Source organism: Trachurus japonicus, chromosome 18 (genome assembly GCF_045865225.1).
Source record: "Trachurus japonicus isolate A0001 chromosome 18, Traja_1.0".
In the NCBI taxonomy this organism is placed as follows: domain Eukaryota; kingdom Metazoa; phylum Chordata; class Actinopteri; order Carangiformes; family Carangidae; genus Trachurus; species Trachurus japonicus.
Window position 1 is genome coordinate 7,717,771 of NC_140924.1, and position 19,558 is coordinate 7,737,328.

At 42.0% G+C, this 19,558-nt stretch overlaps 1 protein-coding gene across 3 annotated transcripts in view; it reads right to left on the reverse strand.

The window, feature by feature from the left end:
• The window catches only part of dachb (dachshund b), a 135,872-nt gene extending 119,591 nt beyond the window's left edge, over positions 1-16,281 (reverse strand). For 2 of the 3 annotated variants that reach the window (XM_085806307.1, XM_085806308.1), the window contains exon 1: positions 15,209-15,954. In XM_085806307.1, coding sequence (XP_085662433.1) covers positions 15,209-15,939 — 731 coding nt within the window. In that variant the 5' untranslated portion in view covers positions 15,940-15,954. Of the gene's footprint in view, positions 1-15,208 lie in introns of all 3 variants that reach the window. The other variant, XM_085806306.1, reaches the window with a different exon arrangement.
• Between the last annotated feature and the right edge of the window lie 3,277 nt (positions 16,282-19,558).

Here is a 19,558-nt window from a genome sequence, read left to right on the forward strand (position 1 = left end):
TCACCTCTCATCCCCCCCTTTCCTGCCCTCTTTTTACCCTCTCTCTCCTCCTTTCATCTCCTCCTTCGCCTCTGACCTCCTCTCTCTCTCTCTCTCTCTCTCTCTCTATCTCTCTGTCTCTCTTAACTGTAAATCTGTCGGTCGCCCCCTCTAACACACACACACACACACACACACACACACACACACATGCTGACAACCTGTCACAATAAATAGACAGATAAGACCAGGTGGAGAGAGAGAAAGAGAGAGAGAGAGAGAGGGAGAGAGAGGGAGGAGGTAAATCACAAGAAGATTGAATAAAGAGGGAGGAGGAGGAGAGAGAGAGAAAAGAAAGAGGGATAAAACTGAAGAAGGGAAATTGATGGACAGAAGAGGGAGGAGAAGAGAAGGAAGAGGAGGTGGAGGTGGAGGAGAAACAGGAAATAAGGCGAGAAAAGAAAAGAAAAGAAAAGGATGAGATGGAGATAGGAGAAAAACTAAACGAAGGAGTGGATGAAGAGATGGATGGAAAGATGGGAGAGAATGGAGGAAAGAAAGAGGGATAGAAGAGAGAGGAAAAGAGGAGGAGGAGGAGAGAAGAAGACAGAAAGAGGGAAAAGAGGAGAGAGAGGTGGATGGTGGAAGAAAGGAAGAGCAAAAGAGGTGAGAGGAGAGAAAGAAAGAAAGAGAGAGGGAGGGAATGAAAAGAAGATTGAATAAGAGAGGGGAGAAAGAGGAGGAGAAAGAGAGAAAGAGAGAGGGATAAAACTGAAGAAGGGAAATTGATGGGTAGATGGACAGAAGAGGGAGGAGAAGAGAAGGAAGAGGAGAAACAGGAAATAAGGCGAGAAAAGAAAAGGATGAGATGGAGAGATAAGGGGAAGAGAGAAAGAGGAGGGGAAGGATGACAAAAGGAAGGAGTGGATGAACAGATGAAGCAAAAGATGGGAGAGGATGGAAGGAAAGAACGATAGAAGAGAGAGGAAAAGAGGGGGAGGAGAAAAGAAGACAGGATGAGAACAAGAAGAGGAAAAAAGAGGAGAGAGGAAGATGAAGGGAAAAAGAGATAGAAGAAAGGATAAGAAAAGAGGAGAAGAGGGGGTGGAGGAGCAACAGGAAATAAGGTGAGAAAAGAAAAGGATGAAATGGAGATAGGAGAAAAAGTGGAGGGGAAGGATGACAAAAGGAGGAGTGGATGGACAGATGAATCAAAAGATGGGAGAGGACGGAGGGAAAGGAAGGAAAACATACAGAAGAGAGAAGAAAACAGGGGGAGGAGAGAAGAAGACAGGATGGGAACAGGAAGAGGAAAAAGAGATGGAAGAAAGGACAAGAAAAGAGGAGAAGAGGAGATAGGAAATAAGGAGAAAAAGAGGAGGGGATGAACAGATGAATGGAAAGATGGGAGAGGATGGAGGGAAGGAGGAAAATACACAGAGGAAAGAAAGATGGATAGAAGAGAGAGTAAAAGAGGAGGAGGAGGAGAAAGAGAAGAAAGGATGAGCAGAAGAGAGAGAAAGATGAACAGATGAGGAGAGACAGACAGAAGGAGGAGAGGAGGAAAATAGAGGGATAGATAGAAGAAAGGAGAAGAAAAGAGGAGGTGGAGGTGGAGGTGCAGGACAGGACTGGACAGGAAATTAGGTGAGAAAAGAAAAGGATGAGACAGAGGAAGGGAGAAAAGAGGAGGGGAAGATGAATAGATGAATGGAAAGATGGGAGAGGATGGAGGGAAGGAGGAAAATACACAGAGGAAAGAAAGAGGGATAGAAGAAAAGAGGGTGATGAGAAAGAGAAGACAGGATGAGAACAGGTAGAGGAAAAAGAAAAAGAGGAGAGAGAAGTGGATGGAGAGGGGAAAAGATGAACAGATTAGGAGAAACAGACAGAAGGAGGAGAGGAGGAAAAGAGAGTGATAGGAGAAAGGTAAGATAAGATAAGATAAGAAAAGATGGAAGACACAGGAAGTGAAGAAAAGCAGCGAGGAGGTGTGGAGAGGAAGAGGAGGAGGAGGAGGAGGTGAAGAGATGAGCAGAGGAAGGAGGGATGAAAGAGGAGGAGGAGGAGGAGGGATGGAGAGATTACCTGGTGAACGAGAGGAAAAGCTGTTGTGACACTCCCTAATGCGATTTCTAAACCAATCTGCTAAGTGCACCTAAGAGACAGAGAGAGTGTGTGTCTGTTTGTGTGTCGGTGTGTGTGCGTGTTTGTGTGTTTGTGTTCACAGGCATCAAATAATCTTGTTGCAGACAACACCTCCCCCCCTCCCTCCCTCCCCTCCTCCTCCCCCCTCCCTCCCTCCCTCCATCACTCTGAGTACTGAGTCTCCATTAAACCACCTGCAGAAACACCTTTCATTCTGTGAGTGGTGGACGATGCGTTCGAGTGCAGTGGGAAAATTCATTAACAAAACACACAAAACAAAACACACGAAAACACACTGGACTAGTTTTTGGTTTTGCCAACGCGATATTCATCAGAACTTCTTCAAATTTGGCGCAAACATCCGCGGAAACCCGAGGATGAATTACATCCATTTTTATTTGGATAGGTCAAGGTTCAAAGGGTTAAAAGGTCAAAGGTCAAAAGTCACGGTGACCTCACAAAGCGTAGACAGGAGGCAGTTTTTTTGGTCTTACGAATGGAATATCTCGGTAACGCTTTATCAGAACTTCTTCAAATTTGGCGCAAAGATCCGCGGAAACCCGAGGATAAATAACGTCCATTTTTATTTAGATAGGTCAAGGTTCAAAGGGTTAAAAGGTCAAAGGTCAAAGGTCACGGTGACATCACAAAGCGTAGACAGGAGGCAGTTTTTTTGGTCTTACGAATGGAATATCTCGGTAACGCTTTATCAAAACTTCTTCAAATTTGGCGCAAACATCCGCAGAAACCCGAGGATGAATTACGTCCATTTTTATTTGGATAGGTCAAGGTTCAAAGGGTCAAAGGTCAAAGGTCACGGTGACATCACAAAGTGTAGACAGGAGGCAGTTTTTGGTCTTACGAATGGAATATCTCGGTAAAGCTTTATCAGAACTTCTTCAAATTTGGCGCAAACATCCGCGGAAACCCGAGGATAAATAACGTCCATTTTTATTTGGATAGGTCAAGGTTCAAAGGGTTAAAAGGTCAAAGGTCAAAGGTCATGGTGATCTCACAAAGCGTAGACAGGAGTCCGTTTTTTTTGGTCTTACGAATGGAATATCTCGGTAACGCTTTATCAGAACTTCTTCAAATTTGGCGCAAACATCCGTGGAAACCCGAGGATAAATAACGTCCATTTTTATTTAGATAGGTCAAGGTTCAAAGGGTTAAAAGGTCAAAGGTCAAAGGTCACGGTGACATCACAAAGCGTAGACAGGAGGCAGTTTTTTTGGTCTTACGAATGGAATATCTCGGTAACGCTTTATCAGAACTTCTTCAAATTTGGCGCAAACATCCGTGGAAACACGAGGATGAATTACGTCCATTTTTATTTGGATAGGTCAAGGTTCAAAGGGTCAAAGGTCAAAGGTCACGGTGACATCACAAAGTGTAGACAGGAGGCAGTCTTTGGTCTTACGAATGGAATATCTCGGTAACGCTTTATCAGAACTTCTTCAAATTTGGCGCAAACATCCGCGGAAACCCCAAGGATGAATTACGTCCATTTTTATTTGGATAGGTCAAGGTTCAAAGGGTCAAAGGTCAAGGTGCATTCACAAATCATCACAGCTTGTAAATGTAATACAGTTGAGGATGAAATTATTAGCTGCACAATGTCAAAAATGATACACAACTGACTATTAATGTCAGGAGGGGGGTTATAATTTTGACCCTGGTATACTATTTTTTGTTTTTTGTGAAATAATTTTGTTTTTTTGTGTTTAAATTAAATTAATGCAAGAATCTAAAATAAAGTTATGATGTTTGTAAACACTTGGCTCTGTTTAACAGCACTCGAGAAATACTTACAAGCTGATATTTCCGTATCAGCTTGAGGTAACTTCTTAAGATTTTCTCTCATTTTATAGCAAAAATTTTATTAAAACAACAACAACAACATGAATCTCTGACTGATTAATAAACATGGCCGACTGTTGACCCAGGAAGCTGCATCTCTCTCTCTCTGACTCAGTCATATCTAGTGTCTCTCACCCCTTCCTCTTCCGCACCACCACTCTCTCTCTTTTCTCTGAGAAGTTGGAGACTGAAACAGCCTTTGTGAAACATTATCTATTTCCCAACACACACACACACACACACACACACACACACACACACATGTTGACCTGCCTCTCCCCTCTCGCTGTTTTGTTCAGCCCACACCCACACACACACACAGACACACACACACAGGGGGAGAGGATCAGTTCTTTTCCGTGGTGACAGAGGGTCATATTTCTTGCTTTGATCTTCACCTCTCTCTCTCTCTCTCTCTCTCTCTGATCCTTCACTCTCCCCTCTCTCTGTTTTCATCCGGAAAACAGAAAGAATAAGAGACAGAGAGAGAGAGTCGTCCTCCCTCTCTCTCCTCCTCCTCCTCCTCCTCTGAGACACATCGTTGTCGGCCACAGAGAGAGAAGAATAAAAAACGCAATAAAAATTAAAACCGCATACAGATAGTGAGGAACCTGCTCGGTTTACACTGAGAAAACCCACAACGAGGCCGAGCACCCGAACGCCTCACGGTTCAGCCCACAGACGACAGAAACAGACGTTGTTCACTCAAACTGTGGGAGTCTGACGTCAATAATCAGTATCTCCTTCAAATAAACAACACAGACCGAGTGTTTCCGGTGCTTTTTGATTCATCTTATTAATTAAAATGGAAACTGATTTGACCGACACAAACCTGAGACATTGAACTACTCACAGTTTTAGTTTAGTTTACATCATTTTGGTCGTGTGTGGGCTATATCCACCTTTTTCCGAAAGTCATCTATGGTCAAAAAACAGAAGCCGGTTTTACGCTTCCGGTGGAATTGTACGTTTACGTTTCCATGGTTTTCAGTCATTGTCATAGTTGCGGTAAACGCATGGATCTATTAACGCTGGCTTTTAACACGGATGTCAATTTGTGTGATATCCGTTGTTAAAAGCTGGTGTGATGATCCATGGAAACGTAAGAAGAGCAAACCAGCTTACGTTTTTGACGTTTGGAAAAGTGTGGATATATTTAAAGCCTGTTGTCTTTGGTTTTAGTCGTTTTTAAATCAATACACACACACACAAACCTGATCATGATGTGTATTTTCATTATTGATCGATCGTTATTGGCTATTAAACCTGAGAAAGAGGTGACATCATCGGATGGTTTGTGTTTATTATTATTATAAAAAAAGAGAGAAAGAAAGAAAGAAAAGCAGCAAATATTTGATCGTCTGCTTCATCAATGATCAAAACAGCTGCTGATTAATTATCTGTTGATTGATTTTTCAATGATAAACTGTCAAACCCTGCAGTCAAATTGACCCAATCTGTTTCCTTCCTCCATCCTTCCTTCTTTCCTTCCTTTCTCCCTTCCTTCTTTCCACAATCCTTTTCCCCTTCCTTCCTTCCTTCCGTCCTTCCTTTCTTCCTTCCCTTCGTCCTTACTTCTTCTTCCTTCCTCTTTTGATCCAACTGACCCAATCTGTTCCCTCCCTCCATCTTTCTTTCCTTCCTTTTTCCCTTCCTTCTTTCCACAATCCTTTTCCCTTCCTTCCTTCCTTCCTTCCTTCCTTCCTTCCTTCCTTCCTTCCTTCCCTTCGTCCTTACTTCTTCCTTCCTTTTTCACCCAATTGACCCAATCTGTTCAACTATCTTACCTTCCTTTTTCCCTTCCTTCTTTCCTCCCATCTTTCCCTTTGTCCTTCCTTCCTTCCTTCCTTCCTTCCTTCCTTCCTTCCTTCCTTCCTTCCTTCCTTCCTTCCTTCCTTCCTTCCCTGACCCAGGAGGACAACAGGAGATGCTCACACATATTCAGCTTCTGCTTCTCTCTTATTGGCTAAAAAAAACCCCTGATCATCACCGATCAAGATCAAGGTTTGATCTGATTGGTCACTGTCCACACACACACACACACACACACACACACACAACCACACAACCACACACACACACACAGACACACACACAGTGAGGCTGCAGCGAGGTGACCTCAGCTCCCCGTCAGCCAACGCTTTAACCTTTATCAATTAACCAGCAGCACAAAGCGAAGCTGAAACCAGACACACACACACACACACACACACACACACACACACACACACACCATCAGAAACAATACACACACGATAACACTGACACATACAGGCATTTATGAACACACACACACACAGACACACACTGATGTAACCTGAGCCAGTGTGACAACTGATAGCTCTGTTTGTGCTAGACAGTTACACACACACACATATACACACAGACACACACATACCTCAAGCCAGAAGGCAAAACAAGTGACCGTGTGTGTGTGTGTGTGTGTGTGTGTGTGTGTGTGTGTGTGTGTGTGTTTTACAAACCACTGTGCTCCATTAAAAGAACTTAATGCTCCATGTAAAAGAATGAAAAACACCAAATTGATGCAGAGAGTTCACGCTGAGTTTGTGTGTGTGTGTGTGTGTGTGTGTGTGTGTGTGTGTGTGTGTGTTTTAGTGTATGTGTGTGTGTGTGTGTGTGTGTGTGTGTGTGTGTGTGTGTGTGTGTGTGTGTGTGTGTGTGTGTGTGTGTGAAGCTGCAATGCTTCAACAAACCAAAACGACTTTGCTCCCCCTGTGTTACTGTTACAGACAATACGGCTCCCATCGTCTCTACGTGTGTGTATATCTGTGTGCGTTGGTGTGTAGGTGTGTGTGTGTGTGTGTAGGTGTGTGTGTGTGTGTGTGTGTGTGTGTGTGTGTGTGTGTGTGGGCTCTAACAGCCTGTCGTGATAAGAAGAGCCGAGAATAACACTCCCGACATCAGCAGCCCTCCCTCCTGTCGCTCACTATCGATTCTGTCTCACACACGCACAACAACACACAACAACACACAACACACACACACACACACTGAGGAGGTGACGGAGAAGAAGAATAACCTCTCTCTCTCTCTCTCTCTCTCTCTCTCTCTCTCTCTCTCTCACGAAGGGGGCGGAGCCAGAGGAGGAGTCCGCATCATGGACGCAGGTTTTTATTTTAACCCTCCTGTTGTGATGCTGGGTCAAGGAAGGAAGGAAGGAAGGAAGGCAGGATGAAGGGAAAGAAGGAAGGAAGGAAGGAAGGAAGGAGGGAAGGAAGGAAGGAAGGAAGGAAGGAAGGAAGGAAGGAAGGAAGGAAGGAAGGAAGGAAGGAAGGAAGGAAGGAAGGAAGGACAAAGGGAAAGATGGGAGGAAAAATGGAAGGGAAAAAGGAATGAAAGATAGATGGAGGGAGGGAACAGATTGGGTCAATTGGGTCAAAAAGGAAGGAAGTAGTAAGGACAAAGGGAAGGAGGGAAGGAAGGAAGGAAGGAAGGGAACAGATTTGTTCAAGGAAGGAAGGAAGGGAAAAAGGATTGTGGAAAGAAGGAATGGAAAAGGGAAGGGAAGAAAGATGGAGGGAGGGAACAGATTCGTTCAAGGAAAGAAGAAGGGAAAGAAGGAAGGGAGAAAGGAAGGAAAGAAGGAAGGATGGAGGGAAGGAAGGAAGGAAGGAAGGAAGGAAGGAAGGAAGGAAGGAAGGAAGGAAGGAAGGAAGGAAGGAAGGAAGGAAGGAAGGAAGGAAGGAAGGAAGGAAGGACAAAGGGAAAGATGGGAGGAAAAATGGAAGGGAAAAAGGAATGAAAGATAGAAGGAGGGAGGGAACAGATTGGGTCAATTGGGTCAAAAAGGAAGGAAGAAGTAAGGACGAAGGAAGGAAGGAAGGAAGGAAGGAAGGAAGGAAGGAAGGAAGGGAACAGATTTGTTCAAGGAAGGAAGGAAGGGAAAAAGGATTGTGGAAAGAAGGAATGGAAAAGGGAAGGGAAGAAAGATGGAGGGAGGGAACAGATTCGTTCAAGGAAGGAAGAAGGGAAAGAAGGAAGGAAGGAAGGAAAGAAGGAAGGAAGGAAGGATGGAGGAAGGGAACAGATTGGGTCAATTTGACCCAGAAGGTCAAAATAATTTTGTGTTTTTTCTGAACTTTGCATGAACTTTTTGTTTTGTTTTTTACAGAGTTCACTTGAACACATCTCGACTTCCTGCTTCGCTCTGTTTAACGTCACATTAATAAAACCAAAACATCTTCACAGAGTTCAGTGACACAAACTGAACGTTTCTGAAGACGACAACGACTGAGCTGAACCACAATGAGACACACACTAAACTTCACTCAGACGAGAAAATGAGAAAATGAGAAAACGAGGGATTAGATTCACAACTTTAAAACAAGTGGGGGAAAAAAACAACCTGCAGAATCAATAAAATCAACTAATAATCTACATTTACCACTGTGTACTGGTCCATGAACACAACATCTGAAACCTATGACGTCATCAGATCGTTTAATGAGCAAAGACATCGAAACAAAACCCGACTCTGAGGGTTTTGGGTTTGGGACTTCCCTGCCACTTTTTATTTATCTATTATGCTTTTTTTTTTTTTTTTTACAAATTCAGTTCAGTGTACAGCGAAAGTTGAAGCACATTTGTTGAAAGATGTTATTTTCCTTCGAGAGTCGTCGTACATCAGACCTGTTTAGCCTTCAGAAACGTTCATAAATTTGAAACGATACATTCAAAAAGGCTTTTTTCTAGTATTTCTATCTAATTGGGTTTGGGACTTTCCTGCCACTTCTTATTGATCTATTATGCTTTTTAACAAATTTCGTTGTGTGTTGTGTTTCTCTTGATTTCACGGAGAAGGTGAGGCACTTGTTTAGTTGCTGTGAAGTCGTTGTTACTAAAACATGTTGATTGATTGATTGATTATTTTATACAAAGCAACAAACTGTAGCCCAACAATCACTTAAAGGGATAGTAGCATGTTTTTTAAGTGGGGTTGTATGATCTACAAATAGCCCCTAAGTACTTTAATTGCAGTAGAAGACTCTCTGCACTCCTCCCGTTAGCAACGCCAGCCCATAGCCCTGCCCAGAGATTATATTATAGCTAACAATAGAACTGTTTTAATTTTTTTTTTAGGTAAAACCTCTTTTAGGCCACGAAAATAGGCCGTTTCTTTGGGTCCATTCACAACAATGTATGTTGTAAATCTCTGGGCAGGGCTATGGGCTGGCGTTGCTAACGGGAGGGGTGCAGAGAGTCCTCTACTGCAATTAAAGTACTTAGGGGCTATTTGTAGATCATACAACCCCACTTTAAAAAAAATGATACTATCCCTTTAAGTTTATACTCTTATACTTTAATCTACACCTTTCCACCAGATGTTGATTAATCCGCCACTCAAAGTAGTTCCCTAAACAAACACACACACACACACACACCGTCTCCTCCTGTTTCTCTCGACGGAGCAGGAAGTTAATCATCTTTTTTTTTTCTTCCTGCATGAATTAAAAATCCTTTCGAGCTTCGACTCCGAACAAACTTTTATTTTTGCGACGTGGAGCAGAAAAAACAAAGAGGAGGCGAGCTGCTGCTGCTGCTGCTGCTGCTGCTGCTGCTGCTGGTGGAGCTGTGCGTGCAGCGGCAGCGATGACCTTTTTACGCCGCGCACCACGGTTGATGTCATCTCCTTTAAATAACTCATATTTAATTTTCCATCTTTAGCAGGATGTGTGGGAAACTCACTGTCTCACTTTTCTGAGCAGCGGCGCCGTTATCTCCGCTCCTCTTCAATGAAACGGCAGATTTTTAAAAAGAAAAAGAAGTTGTTCTTGTTGTTGTTCTACCCTTTAATCTTTTCTCACCTATTTCAGATTTCAACCCTTCAACTGTTGAACTATAAATATGCAGGATTTCTACATTTTCCTCAGCCTTTTTTTATTTTTTTTATTTCTACTGTTACATGTTCCACTTTTACCCTTCAGATACTTATTCTTCCCTTTAACTGACTGTAACTACTTCTATATTATTCTACTTTCACTCTTCAGATATTGTTTAATCTATATTAGTAATGGTTCAAAAAAATGTTTTCAAACTGTCCGTTTTAAATAAATCTGAGTAGACTTTAGCCTTTGAGCCATTTCTTCATACTGGTCTTCAAAAATTCAAGTAATTTCCAACCATTTCATACTCTTCATATATTGTTTCATTTCTTCAAGATTGCTTCAGCAGTTTCTTCACTTAATTCAGCATTGTTTTAACAATTTATTCAGCTCGTTCAGCTTCCAGCTTTCAGCATTCACACGCATTTCCTTCAGAAAATGCATTCTCTAGTTGTTTAAGAAGTTGTTGTTCTACTCTTTAATCTTTTCTCACCTATTGCAGATTTCAACCCTTCAAATGTTAAACTATAAATATGCAGGATTTCTACATTTTCCTCAAACTTCTTTAACATTTCTACTGTTACATGTTCCACTTTTACCCTTCAGATAATATGTAGTTATGTTTACTTATAATTCCCTGTAACTACTTCTATATTATTCTACTTTTACTCTTCAGATATCGTTTCATCTCTTCAAGATTGCTTCATTGCTGCAGTTTCTTCACTTAATTCAGCATTGTTTCAACAATTTATTCAGCTCATTCCGCTTCCAGCTTTCAGCATTCACACGTATTTCCTTGAGGAAATGCATTTTCTAGTTGTTGAAGAAGTTGTTATTCTACTCTTTAATCTTTTCTCACCCACTTTTACCCTTCAGATAATATGTAGTTATTTTTACTTATAATTCCCTGTAACTACTTCTATATTATTCTACTTTTACTCTTCAGATATTGTTTCATCTCTTCAAGATTTCTTCATTGCTGCAGTTTCTTCACTTAATTCAGCATTGTTTCAACAATTTATTCAGCTCATTCCGCTTTCAGCATTCACGCGTATTTCCTTCAGGAAATGCATAAAAAACACAAAAGAAGGAGTTGTTGTCGTTGTTGTTGTTAACATATTACCTAACTTTAATATTGACTTTTTTCTTTTTAATGGCGCCAGAGTGGATTTAAGTCGTCGCATGAAGGCGAAAGGGTGAGGAGTCCCAGTGGGAAATCTCTTTTGAGTATTTAATTTTTCCTCCTCCTCCTCCTCCCTTTTTTTCTTTTCCCAGAGAGAGAGAGAGAGGCATTAGAGGAATGTCAATATGATTGGAGAGAGCGGAGTGTGTGTTCGCTGTGCGTTCAACAACAATAGCTCTCCAGCCGTGTTGTTCCATGCGCATTCACCATTCACATGATCCATTATTACCCCTGACATGTACCGCTGTGTGAGAGAGAGAGATGGAGAGAGAGAGGGAGAGAAGAGAGAGGGTGATTGAGATGAAGAGACAGAAGAGAGAGAGGTGAAAGATGGGGATAAAGAAGAAGAGACAGAAATACACCAGTGTGTGTGTGTGTGTGTGTGTGTTGTGTGAGGGGTGAGAGACAGAGGGTGAGATAAAGTGAGAGTGAGTGATAAAAAGAGTCAAAAATAGCAAAAGAGAGAAAATGAGTGAACAGATGGACGGAAACAAAAAGACAGAAGAGAAAGAGAGAGGAAGAAGTGACCTCACTCGTCCAAAAAACCAGAGAGAGGAGAGGACTGAACATTTCACGCTTAATAAACTGTAGACTAGTGTGTGTTTGTGTGTGTGTGTGTGTGTGGTCAGCTGAAAACCAGAGGTCACTCCACAGCAACACAACACAATACACTGTTAATAATTAGCCGATGGCGCTGAGCTGAGCCGAGCTGAACTCAACGCAGCCCCGGGGCCTCGCCGATCTGAGCCGAGCCGACCAATCAGCTTCCACCTGCTGCTCCACAAAACAACAACAACTAACAACTAACGCATCAATAAATAGATTAACAATTAAGTAATAATCAATAAATAACCAGGACAGGACACGGACGGAGCTGAGGTGAAAACTACAGGAGTTTTCCAGAAATACTTTGAAGCACTTCCATGAACCCAAACATGGCCGCCGCCCTTCTTCCTCCTCCTTCCTCCTCCTTCCTCCTCCTCTGGTTTATTGATGTTGTTTTTCCCGCCTGAAAAACTGCAACGAATGTGTCAGACTAGCAAGTGTTTTCATTTTAAGACCTCCTCCTCCTCCTCCTCCTCCTCCTCCTCCACCTGAGACACGCTGACCCGTCATCCACCCCCTCCACATGCTGCACTTTCAACCACATCCACTCTGTCTACTCTACATGTTGTTTTTTCTTTTTACTTTCCAACCACGATACTGTATATACCTCCATTGAAACTGAACTGAATCAACCTGACAACTCTTCCTACAACATAGTTATCGCACCCCGAACAAGAGCATCTTTAAATGAGGATCTCTCTCTGAGCCAATGAAACTGTTTGTTTTTGTGCTGGTTGCGTCAAGTTGTTGTTTGCTGACTGTGGAGGTGCCAATAGCAAATTTGTCCACTGGACTGGACAATAAAGTCTTATTATCTTATCTTATCCTATCACTCATTTACTTTGATGCTGAAAAAACAAAAACAACAAAAAAAAAAACGTTAAAAAAAAACCCCCAAAAAGAATTCTCTAGAAGTTTTCAGCTGCGTTTTTACTTTTTTCTTCGGCCATTTTCGGAGCGATTTACAGACACATATTCTGAGTGGAAACAGGACGTGAGAACATCTTCAGAAAGTCGACATCCCGCTGAATCTAAAAATGTGTGTATCATGCGTGTTTTGTTGAGGTTTAACTGAGTTATAACTAAGAGAAAAAGTTGTGTTTTTTTTGTTGTTTTTTTGGACATAAACTGCTGCATTCAGCTGATAAAAGTTATCCTTCCGCTGTTTTTTGGAGCGATTTACCGACAGATATCCTCGGTGGAAACAACTGGCGTCACCTTCAGAGAGCCACATACACATATATGGAGATAATTATCACTAATTAACGGTGATACTGTAAAAACAAAAAAACGTTAAAATCTAAATATTCTCTGGAAAGGTCTGAAGTTTCCAGCTGCATCTTTCCTTTTTCTTCCGCCATTTTTAGTGCGGTTGATTTTTGACTTTGCAATCAGGTGTTGAGGGTTTTTTTTAAAGTCGCTCCACGACGCTAACGAACTTCCTGTCATTTCATGCATCTGATGTGAACGACTCACTCGTTTCTCTTCATCTGTTTCAGCTTTTTATAAAAACATTTACACCAAGCGAAGTCGTTCAACTTTTCCGGTTTTACTCCAACACAACCATCGGCGCCTGCTCGATCCGTTCTACTGGTAAATCTGCTCTTATTTTGAAAATATCAGCAGATTCCCAGAGAAGATTGGATCAACCCCACTCCAGGAATTTAAACGACAGTGTGAACATCTGATCTAACAAACTGTTTGAAGGTCAAAAGTTTCTCCCAGCTGAGCTCCACTGGGACAGGATGCTGCTGCTGCTGCTGCTGCATATTAAGAAAATAAAAGCACGTCAACAGCAGCTTCCTGTGAGATTTATGAATCGTAAAAATTCTTTGGCACAAACTAATGAGTCGTCTGTTCAAGAAACTAGTTTTGTGCAACTTGTTTCCCGTCACAATAGAAACAAGAGAAGCATTTGTTTTTTTATCAGACAGGAACAGCTAAAAAATAAAATAAATAAATAAACGTCTTGCTCTTTTTCCACAGCAGAGATCCGGTGCGTTTAAGGAGCGACAGCAGTTCGACGTTTCAGCGCTCAGGTCTGAATAAAAAACTGAATCACAGCCTCAAACTGCACAGAAAAACTAAAAAGAGACGAAAGTTGAAGCTCAATCTGCAAAATGAAACGCTGCAAACTCACAGGACGTCTTATTGTGAAAGGGAAACTGTGTGTGAATGAGCAGGTGACAGGTTGTACACACACACACACACACACACACACATGTCCGTTACACATAACAGGCATTAAACACACACTCTGTAAAGTGTCTGTTTACACACAAACAAGCTGCAATTCTCCAACACACACACACACATACACATACACACTGTAGCTGGTGAGAAACAAAGTGGTGGATTATGAGCATGATAAGATTTTTTTTTCCATAACTAGAGCCAACAGGACGATGCCGCAGCAGGTTGTTGACTGTCAGTGTGTTTCTCTCTTACTAACACACACACACACACATGAACAGAAACACCTGCACACACGCACACACACACTTGCCAAAATAAAATAAAATAAAACAGGGAATCTGCTGATAACAAAACAGGAAGTTGTGTTTAGTCCCCACAGAGAGACAGTAGGTATCAGGCGATTGGAGATCAATCAATAAATCAATATATGGGTTAAAACGATCCAATCACCATTGATCAATAATTAAATAATAATAATAATAAAAAGCAGAAAAGAAGCTGTTTTACTGATATTGACACTTTATCAAACTCCTCTCACTTCTCGTTCCACTTAAAATAAGACTCATCACCTATAAATTAACTTGTTTTTAGATCATTTTCACTTGTTTCAAACAAATCTTCACTTAAAAAGTAGAAAAATCTGCCAGTGAACGCAAGTTTTTTGTGCTTGTCATAAGAAAAAAAAACAATTTTTCTATTCCAAGTGAAAATACGCTTGAAAGAAGTAAAAAGTGTCAAAAAACAGGCTACTTTTTGAGTCTTATTTTAAGTATAATGAGATATTTGTCTTATTTCTTGTCAAAATGTCTCAATTTTAGTCAAAACTCATCTCGTTCCACTTAAAATAAGACTAATCACATAGAAAAATACCCTTTTTTTTAAGACTATTTCACTTGTTTCAAACAAATCTTCACTTAAAAAGTAGAAAAAGTGTCTTATTTTTAAGTATAAGTAGATTTGTTTTGACTAGAAATGACATTTTGACTAGAAATAAGAAAAACATTCTTGGTAAGATTTTGAGTTTTTGCAGTGCAGTGCAGTAAAGTTTTGTTTGTTTGTTTGTAGTTGTTGTTTTTTTTTTTACTGGATGACCCTGAACGCACCTTGCACAGGTAAATGTAAAGGAGCAGTGTGTTAAAAAGTAAAGATGGGCATTAAAAGTGTGTGTCTCACCTGTCTAAAAACGAGCTACTTTTTGAGTCTTATTTTAAGCATAATGAGATTAGTTTTGACTAGAAATGACATTTTGACTCGAAATAAGACAAATATTCTTGGTGAGATTTTGAGTTTTTGCAGTGCAGTAAAGTTTTGTTTACCTGCACCGTGTGTTAAAAGTAAAGTGAGCAATAATAAAAGTGTGCGTATGGGGGGGGGGGGGTTTGGTGCCACTCACCTGGCGCTGGTGCAGTCCTGGTACAGCGTCTCGAAGTCCTTCCTGCTGATCAGCTTGCAGCGGTTCACTCCGGGCTGGATGGCGCCGAGCCCACGCAGCACGCGCACCTGCTCCACGGTGCAGACCACGGGCGCGATGTCCAGCCGCTTGAGCTTGGTGTAGACGGTGTGCAGCCCCCCCACCAGGTGCTTCAGGAACAGGTCGAACACCTGCGGGAGGCAGATGAGCTCCTCCTGCCCCTCCACGCTGAAGCTCGCCACCTTCACGCCGTGCACCTCCACCAGCTTGCACTCGCTGCCGCCGCCGCCGCCGCTGCACAGACCCCCCACTCCCACGGTGGAGGAGGGGGGAGTGGGGTGGGGGTGGTGGCCGAGAGGACCGAGACCACCGACACCGACTACTCCGCCGTTGCCCAGGCCGGCCAAGGCGCCTCCAGCTCCGGGTAAGAAGGCGCTGAGCATGCCGCTGGTGAGCCGCGGGGAGGGGGACAGCGAGTGGGAGTGGGAGTGGGAATGAGAGAGGGAGTTGGAGTTGTTGTTAGTGTGCGGACTCGAACCTGTGCCGGTGGTGCCAGTGGAGACGGAGGAGGAGGAGGATGAGTGGAGCAGCGCGTCCTGCTGCTGCTGCTGCGGTGGATGTGGATGTTGCGGCGGCGCGGATCGGTACAGCGCGGCCGCAGTTGGAGCGCCTGAACCCGGCGTGAGGAGCGGAGGAGAGCCGGGGAGCGACATGGAGGAGGAGGAGGAGGAGGAGGAGAAAGCGACTCTCTTTCTCTCTCTCACTCTCTCTCTCTCACACTCTTTCTCTTTCTCTCTCTCTCCTCCGGTCTCTTCCTTTCACACACTTTTCTCCGTCTTCTCTGACTCACTGGATCCACTTGGACAAACACTTGTGCGTCTCTCCTTCACCCTTCACTCTTCACTTTACCCCCCCTTTTTTCCCTCCTCCTCTCTTCCTCCGCTCTCTCTCTATTTCTCCTTCTCTTTCTCCTTCTCTCTCTTCTCTCCGGCTCTCTCTATCTCCCGGTTATCCGTGTGTGAGGAGCGCAGCGGAGCGGACTGTCCGGTCTGTGCGTTAACGCGACTGGATCAGAGCAGACTCAGGGTCAGTCCTCCTCCTCCTCCTCGCCGCCGCTGGCCACGCCCACTTCCGGTGAGTGACGGCGGCCGCAGCCAATCAGAGGAGAGACCGGGCCAGGACCGGAGAGCTGATTGGTTCAGTGTGTGTGTGTGTGTGTGTGTGTGTGTGTGTGTGTGTGTGTGTGTGTGTGTGTGTGTGTGTGTGTGTGTGTGTGAGGGTATCGGTCAGATCTCTCGTTTTGCTGTTTCATAAACTTTCTCACGAGCTGTTTGATTCAACGGGAAGTTTTTATTTTGTTTTTTTTTTCTTAGTTTCTTTTTCTTTTTTTCTTTTTTTTTTTTTGGCTCGAGCCTCTCAATTCTGTCTGTGCGCGCCCGTGTGCGTGTGCATGTGTGCGTGTCGTGTCCGTTATTGTGGCTCAAATGCGAGCTCTGGTGGCGACACATGTTCCTCACACACACACACACACACACACACACACACACTGACCTCTGATCGGTGAACAAGTGATGAAGCTGCAGGTGGAGAAGAGAAGAGAAATGGATGGAGGGATAGACAGGAAGCTGTGATTAAAATGAAGGAGAGAGAAAAAGAGAAAAAAGGGGGGAGAAAAGATGAAAGGATTAAGAAAGAAAGAAAGAAAGACAGAAAGAAAGAAAGAAAGAAAGAAATAAAGAGTCATTGTTGAAAAGGAATGAAAGGATAAAAAGAGAAGGAAAGAAGGAGGGTGGTGTAAAAATGATGTGAGAAGAATTAAGAAGATACTAGAGGAGGGAGGAATAAAATGAAAAGAAAGAAAGAACATAAGAAAGAAAGAAAGAACATAGGGAAGGAAGGAAGGAAGAACATAAAGAAGGTAGGAAGGAAGGAAGGAAAGAAAGAAGGAAGGAAGAAAGAATATGAGGAAGGAAGGAAGGAAGAAAGAAAGGAAGAAAGAAAGAAAGAAAGAAAGAAAGAACATAAGGAAGGAAGGAAGGAAGGAAGAAAAGAAGAAAGAAAGAAAGAAAGAAAGAAAGAAAGAAAGAAAGAAAGAAAGAACAAAGAAAGAGCATAAAGAAGGTAGGGGGGAAGGAAGGAAGGAAGGAAGGAAGAACATAAGGAAGGAAGGAAAGAAGAAAGAAAGAACATAAAGAAGGTAGAAAGAAAGAAAAAAGAAAGAAACTAAATGAGGGTGTGTGTGTCTGTGTGTGTGTGTGTGTGTGTGTGTGTGTGTGTGTGTGTGTCTGTGTGTGTGTGTGTGTGTGTGTGTGTGTGTGTGTGTGTGTGTGTGTGTGTGTGTGTGTGTGTGTAAATGGGATTGAGCGTGTGGATTACACACTCATAATCCCATGTAATCTCATTACAGCGAGAAAGTGACTGAATGAAAGAGAGAAACAGAGGGAGGAGAGGAGGAGGAAAGGAGGGGGGGCCGGGGGGAATCAGACCTGCGATCAGCTTCTGTTTCGTCCAATCAGGTTTCACCACAAAGTTTCGGCTGCTCCTTCACATTAAAAGCATCCGGCTGGCAAAAATGTGGAGCTTTTATTGTGAAGGAGCTACAAAACATCCACTAAATTTACAGCGTAAATGATGCGTTTGAGGACCGAGTGGCCGTCGCATTTTGTCTCCTAGGCAACGAAGGCCCTAACAGATCGTACTTTAAGTATCTAAAGTATTAAACTATTAACTTTCTACACCCAAACACCCTTAGCTACTACGAAATATTGCTGAATGTATCCATGGAAACCATTAGCCTATACCGTCTCATTGTCCATCTCTGATAATAAATCAATAATGATCACTGCTAGTTAAAGATAAAACTATTGTACATTATTCAAACCACAATCATTGGAAAGACCAAATGTAGAAAGAACGTAAGGAAGGAAGAAAGAAAGAAAAAAGAAAGAAAGAACGCAAGGAAGGAAGAAAGAAAGAAAAAAGAAAGAAAGAAAGACAGAAAGAACATAAGGAAGAAAGAAAGAGAGAGAGAAAAAAAAGAAAGAACATAAGATAAAACTATTGTACGTTATTCAAACCGCAAACATCGTAAAGACCAAACGTACAAGGAAAGAAGAAAGAAAGAACATCAGAAAGAAAGAAAGAACATAAGGAAGGAAGGAAAGAAGAACGAAAGAACATAAGGAAGAAAGGAAAGAAAGAAAGAAACAACATAAGGAAGGAGGGAAGAACATAAGGAAGAAAGAAAGAAAGAAAGAAAGAACGAACATAAGGAAGAAAGAAAGAAAGAAAGAAAGAAAGAAAGAAAGAAAATAAAACTATTGTACGTTATTCAAACCGCAAACATCGGAAAGACTAACGTACAAGGAAAGAAGAAAGAAAGAAAGAAAGAAAGAAAGAAAGAAAGAAAGAAAGAAAGAAAGAAAGAAAGAAAGAAACATTGTAAAGACCAAACGTATCACTACTTCCTGTTTGATGACATCATACAGAAACTTACATATTTTATTCATCTTTTCTGCTCATCAGACTCAAACCTTCAGAGCTTTATCTTGTTTTTTTATTTGTTAAATATTTGCTGTAATCTAACTGCAGGTGTAAAACATCTGGATGTTTATTCAGGTCGGTTGTATATTAACAGTATTTTGTGGAAAAAAATAAGAAAAATCACAATAAAACCAAAAAATAAAAGTCCACAAAACATCAGTTTTCTATGTAAAACTCATAATCTGTGTATTTGAACACAGGAGAAGACAAAAAAATTGAACTTCATGGAGGAATTAATGTGAAAATGCAGGTGAAGGAGGGAGGAGGAGGTCAAGGAGAGGAGGTGGAGGGATGGAGGGATGGAGGGAGGGAGGAGGAGGAGAAAAGGTAAAACAAATGTACAAGGAAAGAAAGAACATAAGGAAGAAAGAAAGAAAGAAAGAAAGAAAGAAAGAAAGAAGGAGAGAGAGAAAAAGAAAGAAAGAACATAAGGAAGAAAGAAAGGAAGAACATAAGGAAGGAAGAAAGAAAGAAAGAAAGAAAGAAAGAAGATAAAACTATCGTACGTTATTCAAACCACAAACATTGTAAAGACCAAACGTACAAGGAAGGACGAAAACAAGAAAGAAAGAAAGAAAGAAAGGAGAGAAAGAAAGAAAGAAAGAACGGAGGGAAGGAAGTACATAAGGAAGAAAGAAAAAAGAAAGATAAAACTATTGTACGTTATTCAAACCACAAATATCGTAAAGACCAAACGTACAAGGAAAGAAGAAAGAAAGAACATAAGGAAGATAGATAGATAGATAGATAGATAGATAGATAGATAGATAGATAGATAGATAGATAGAT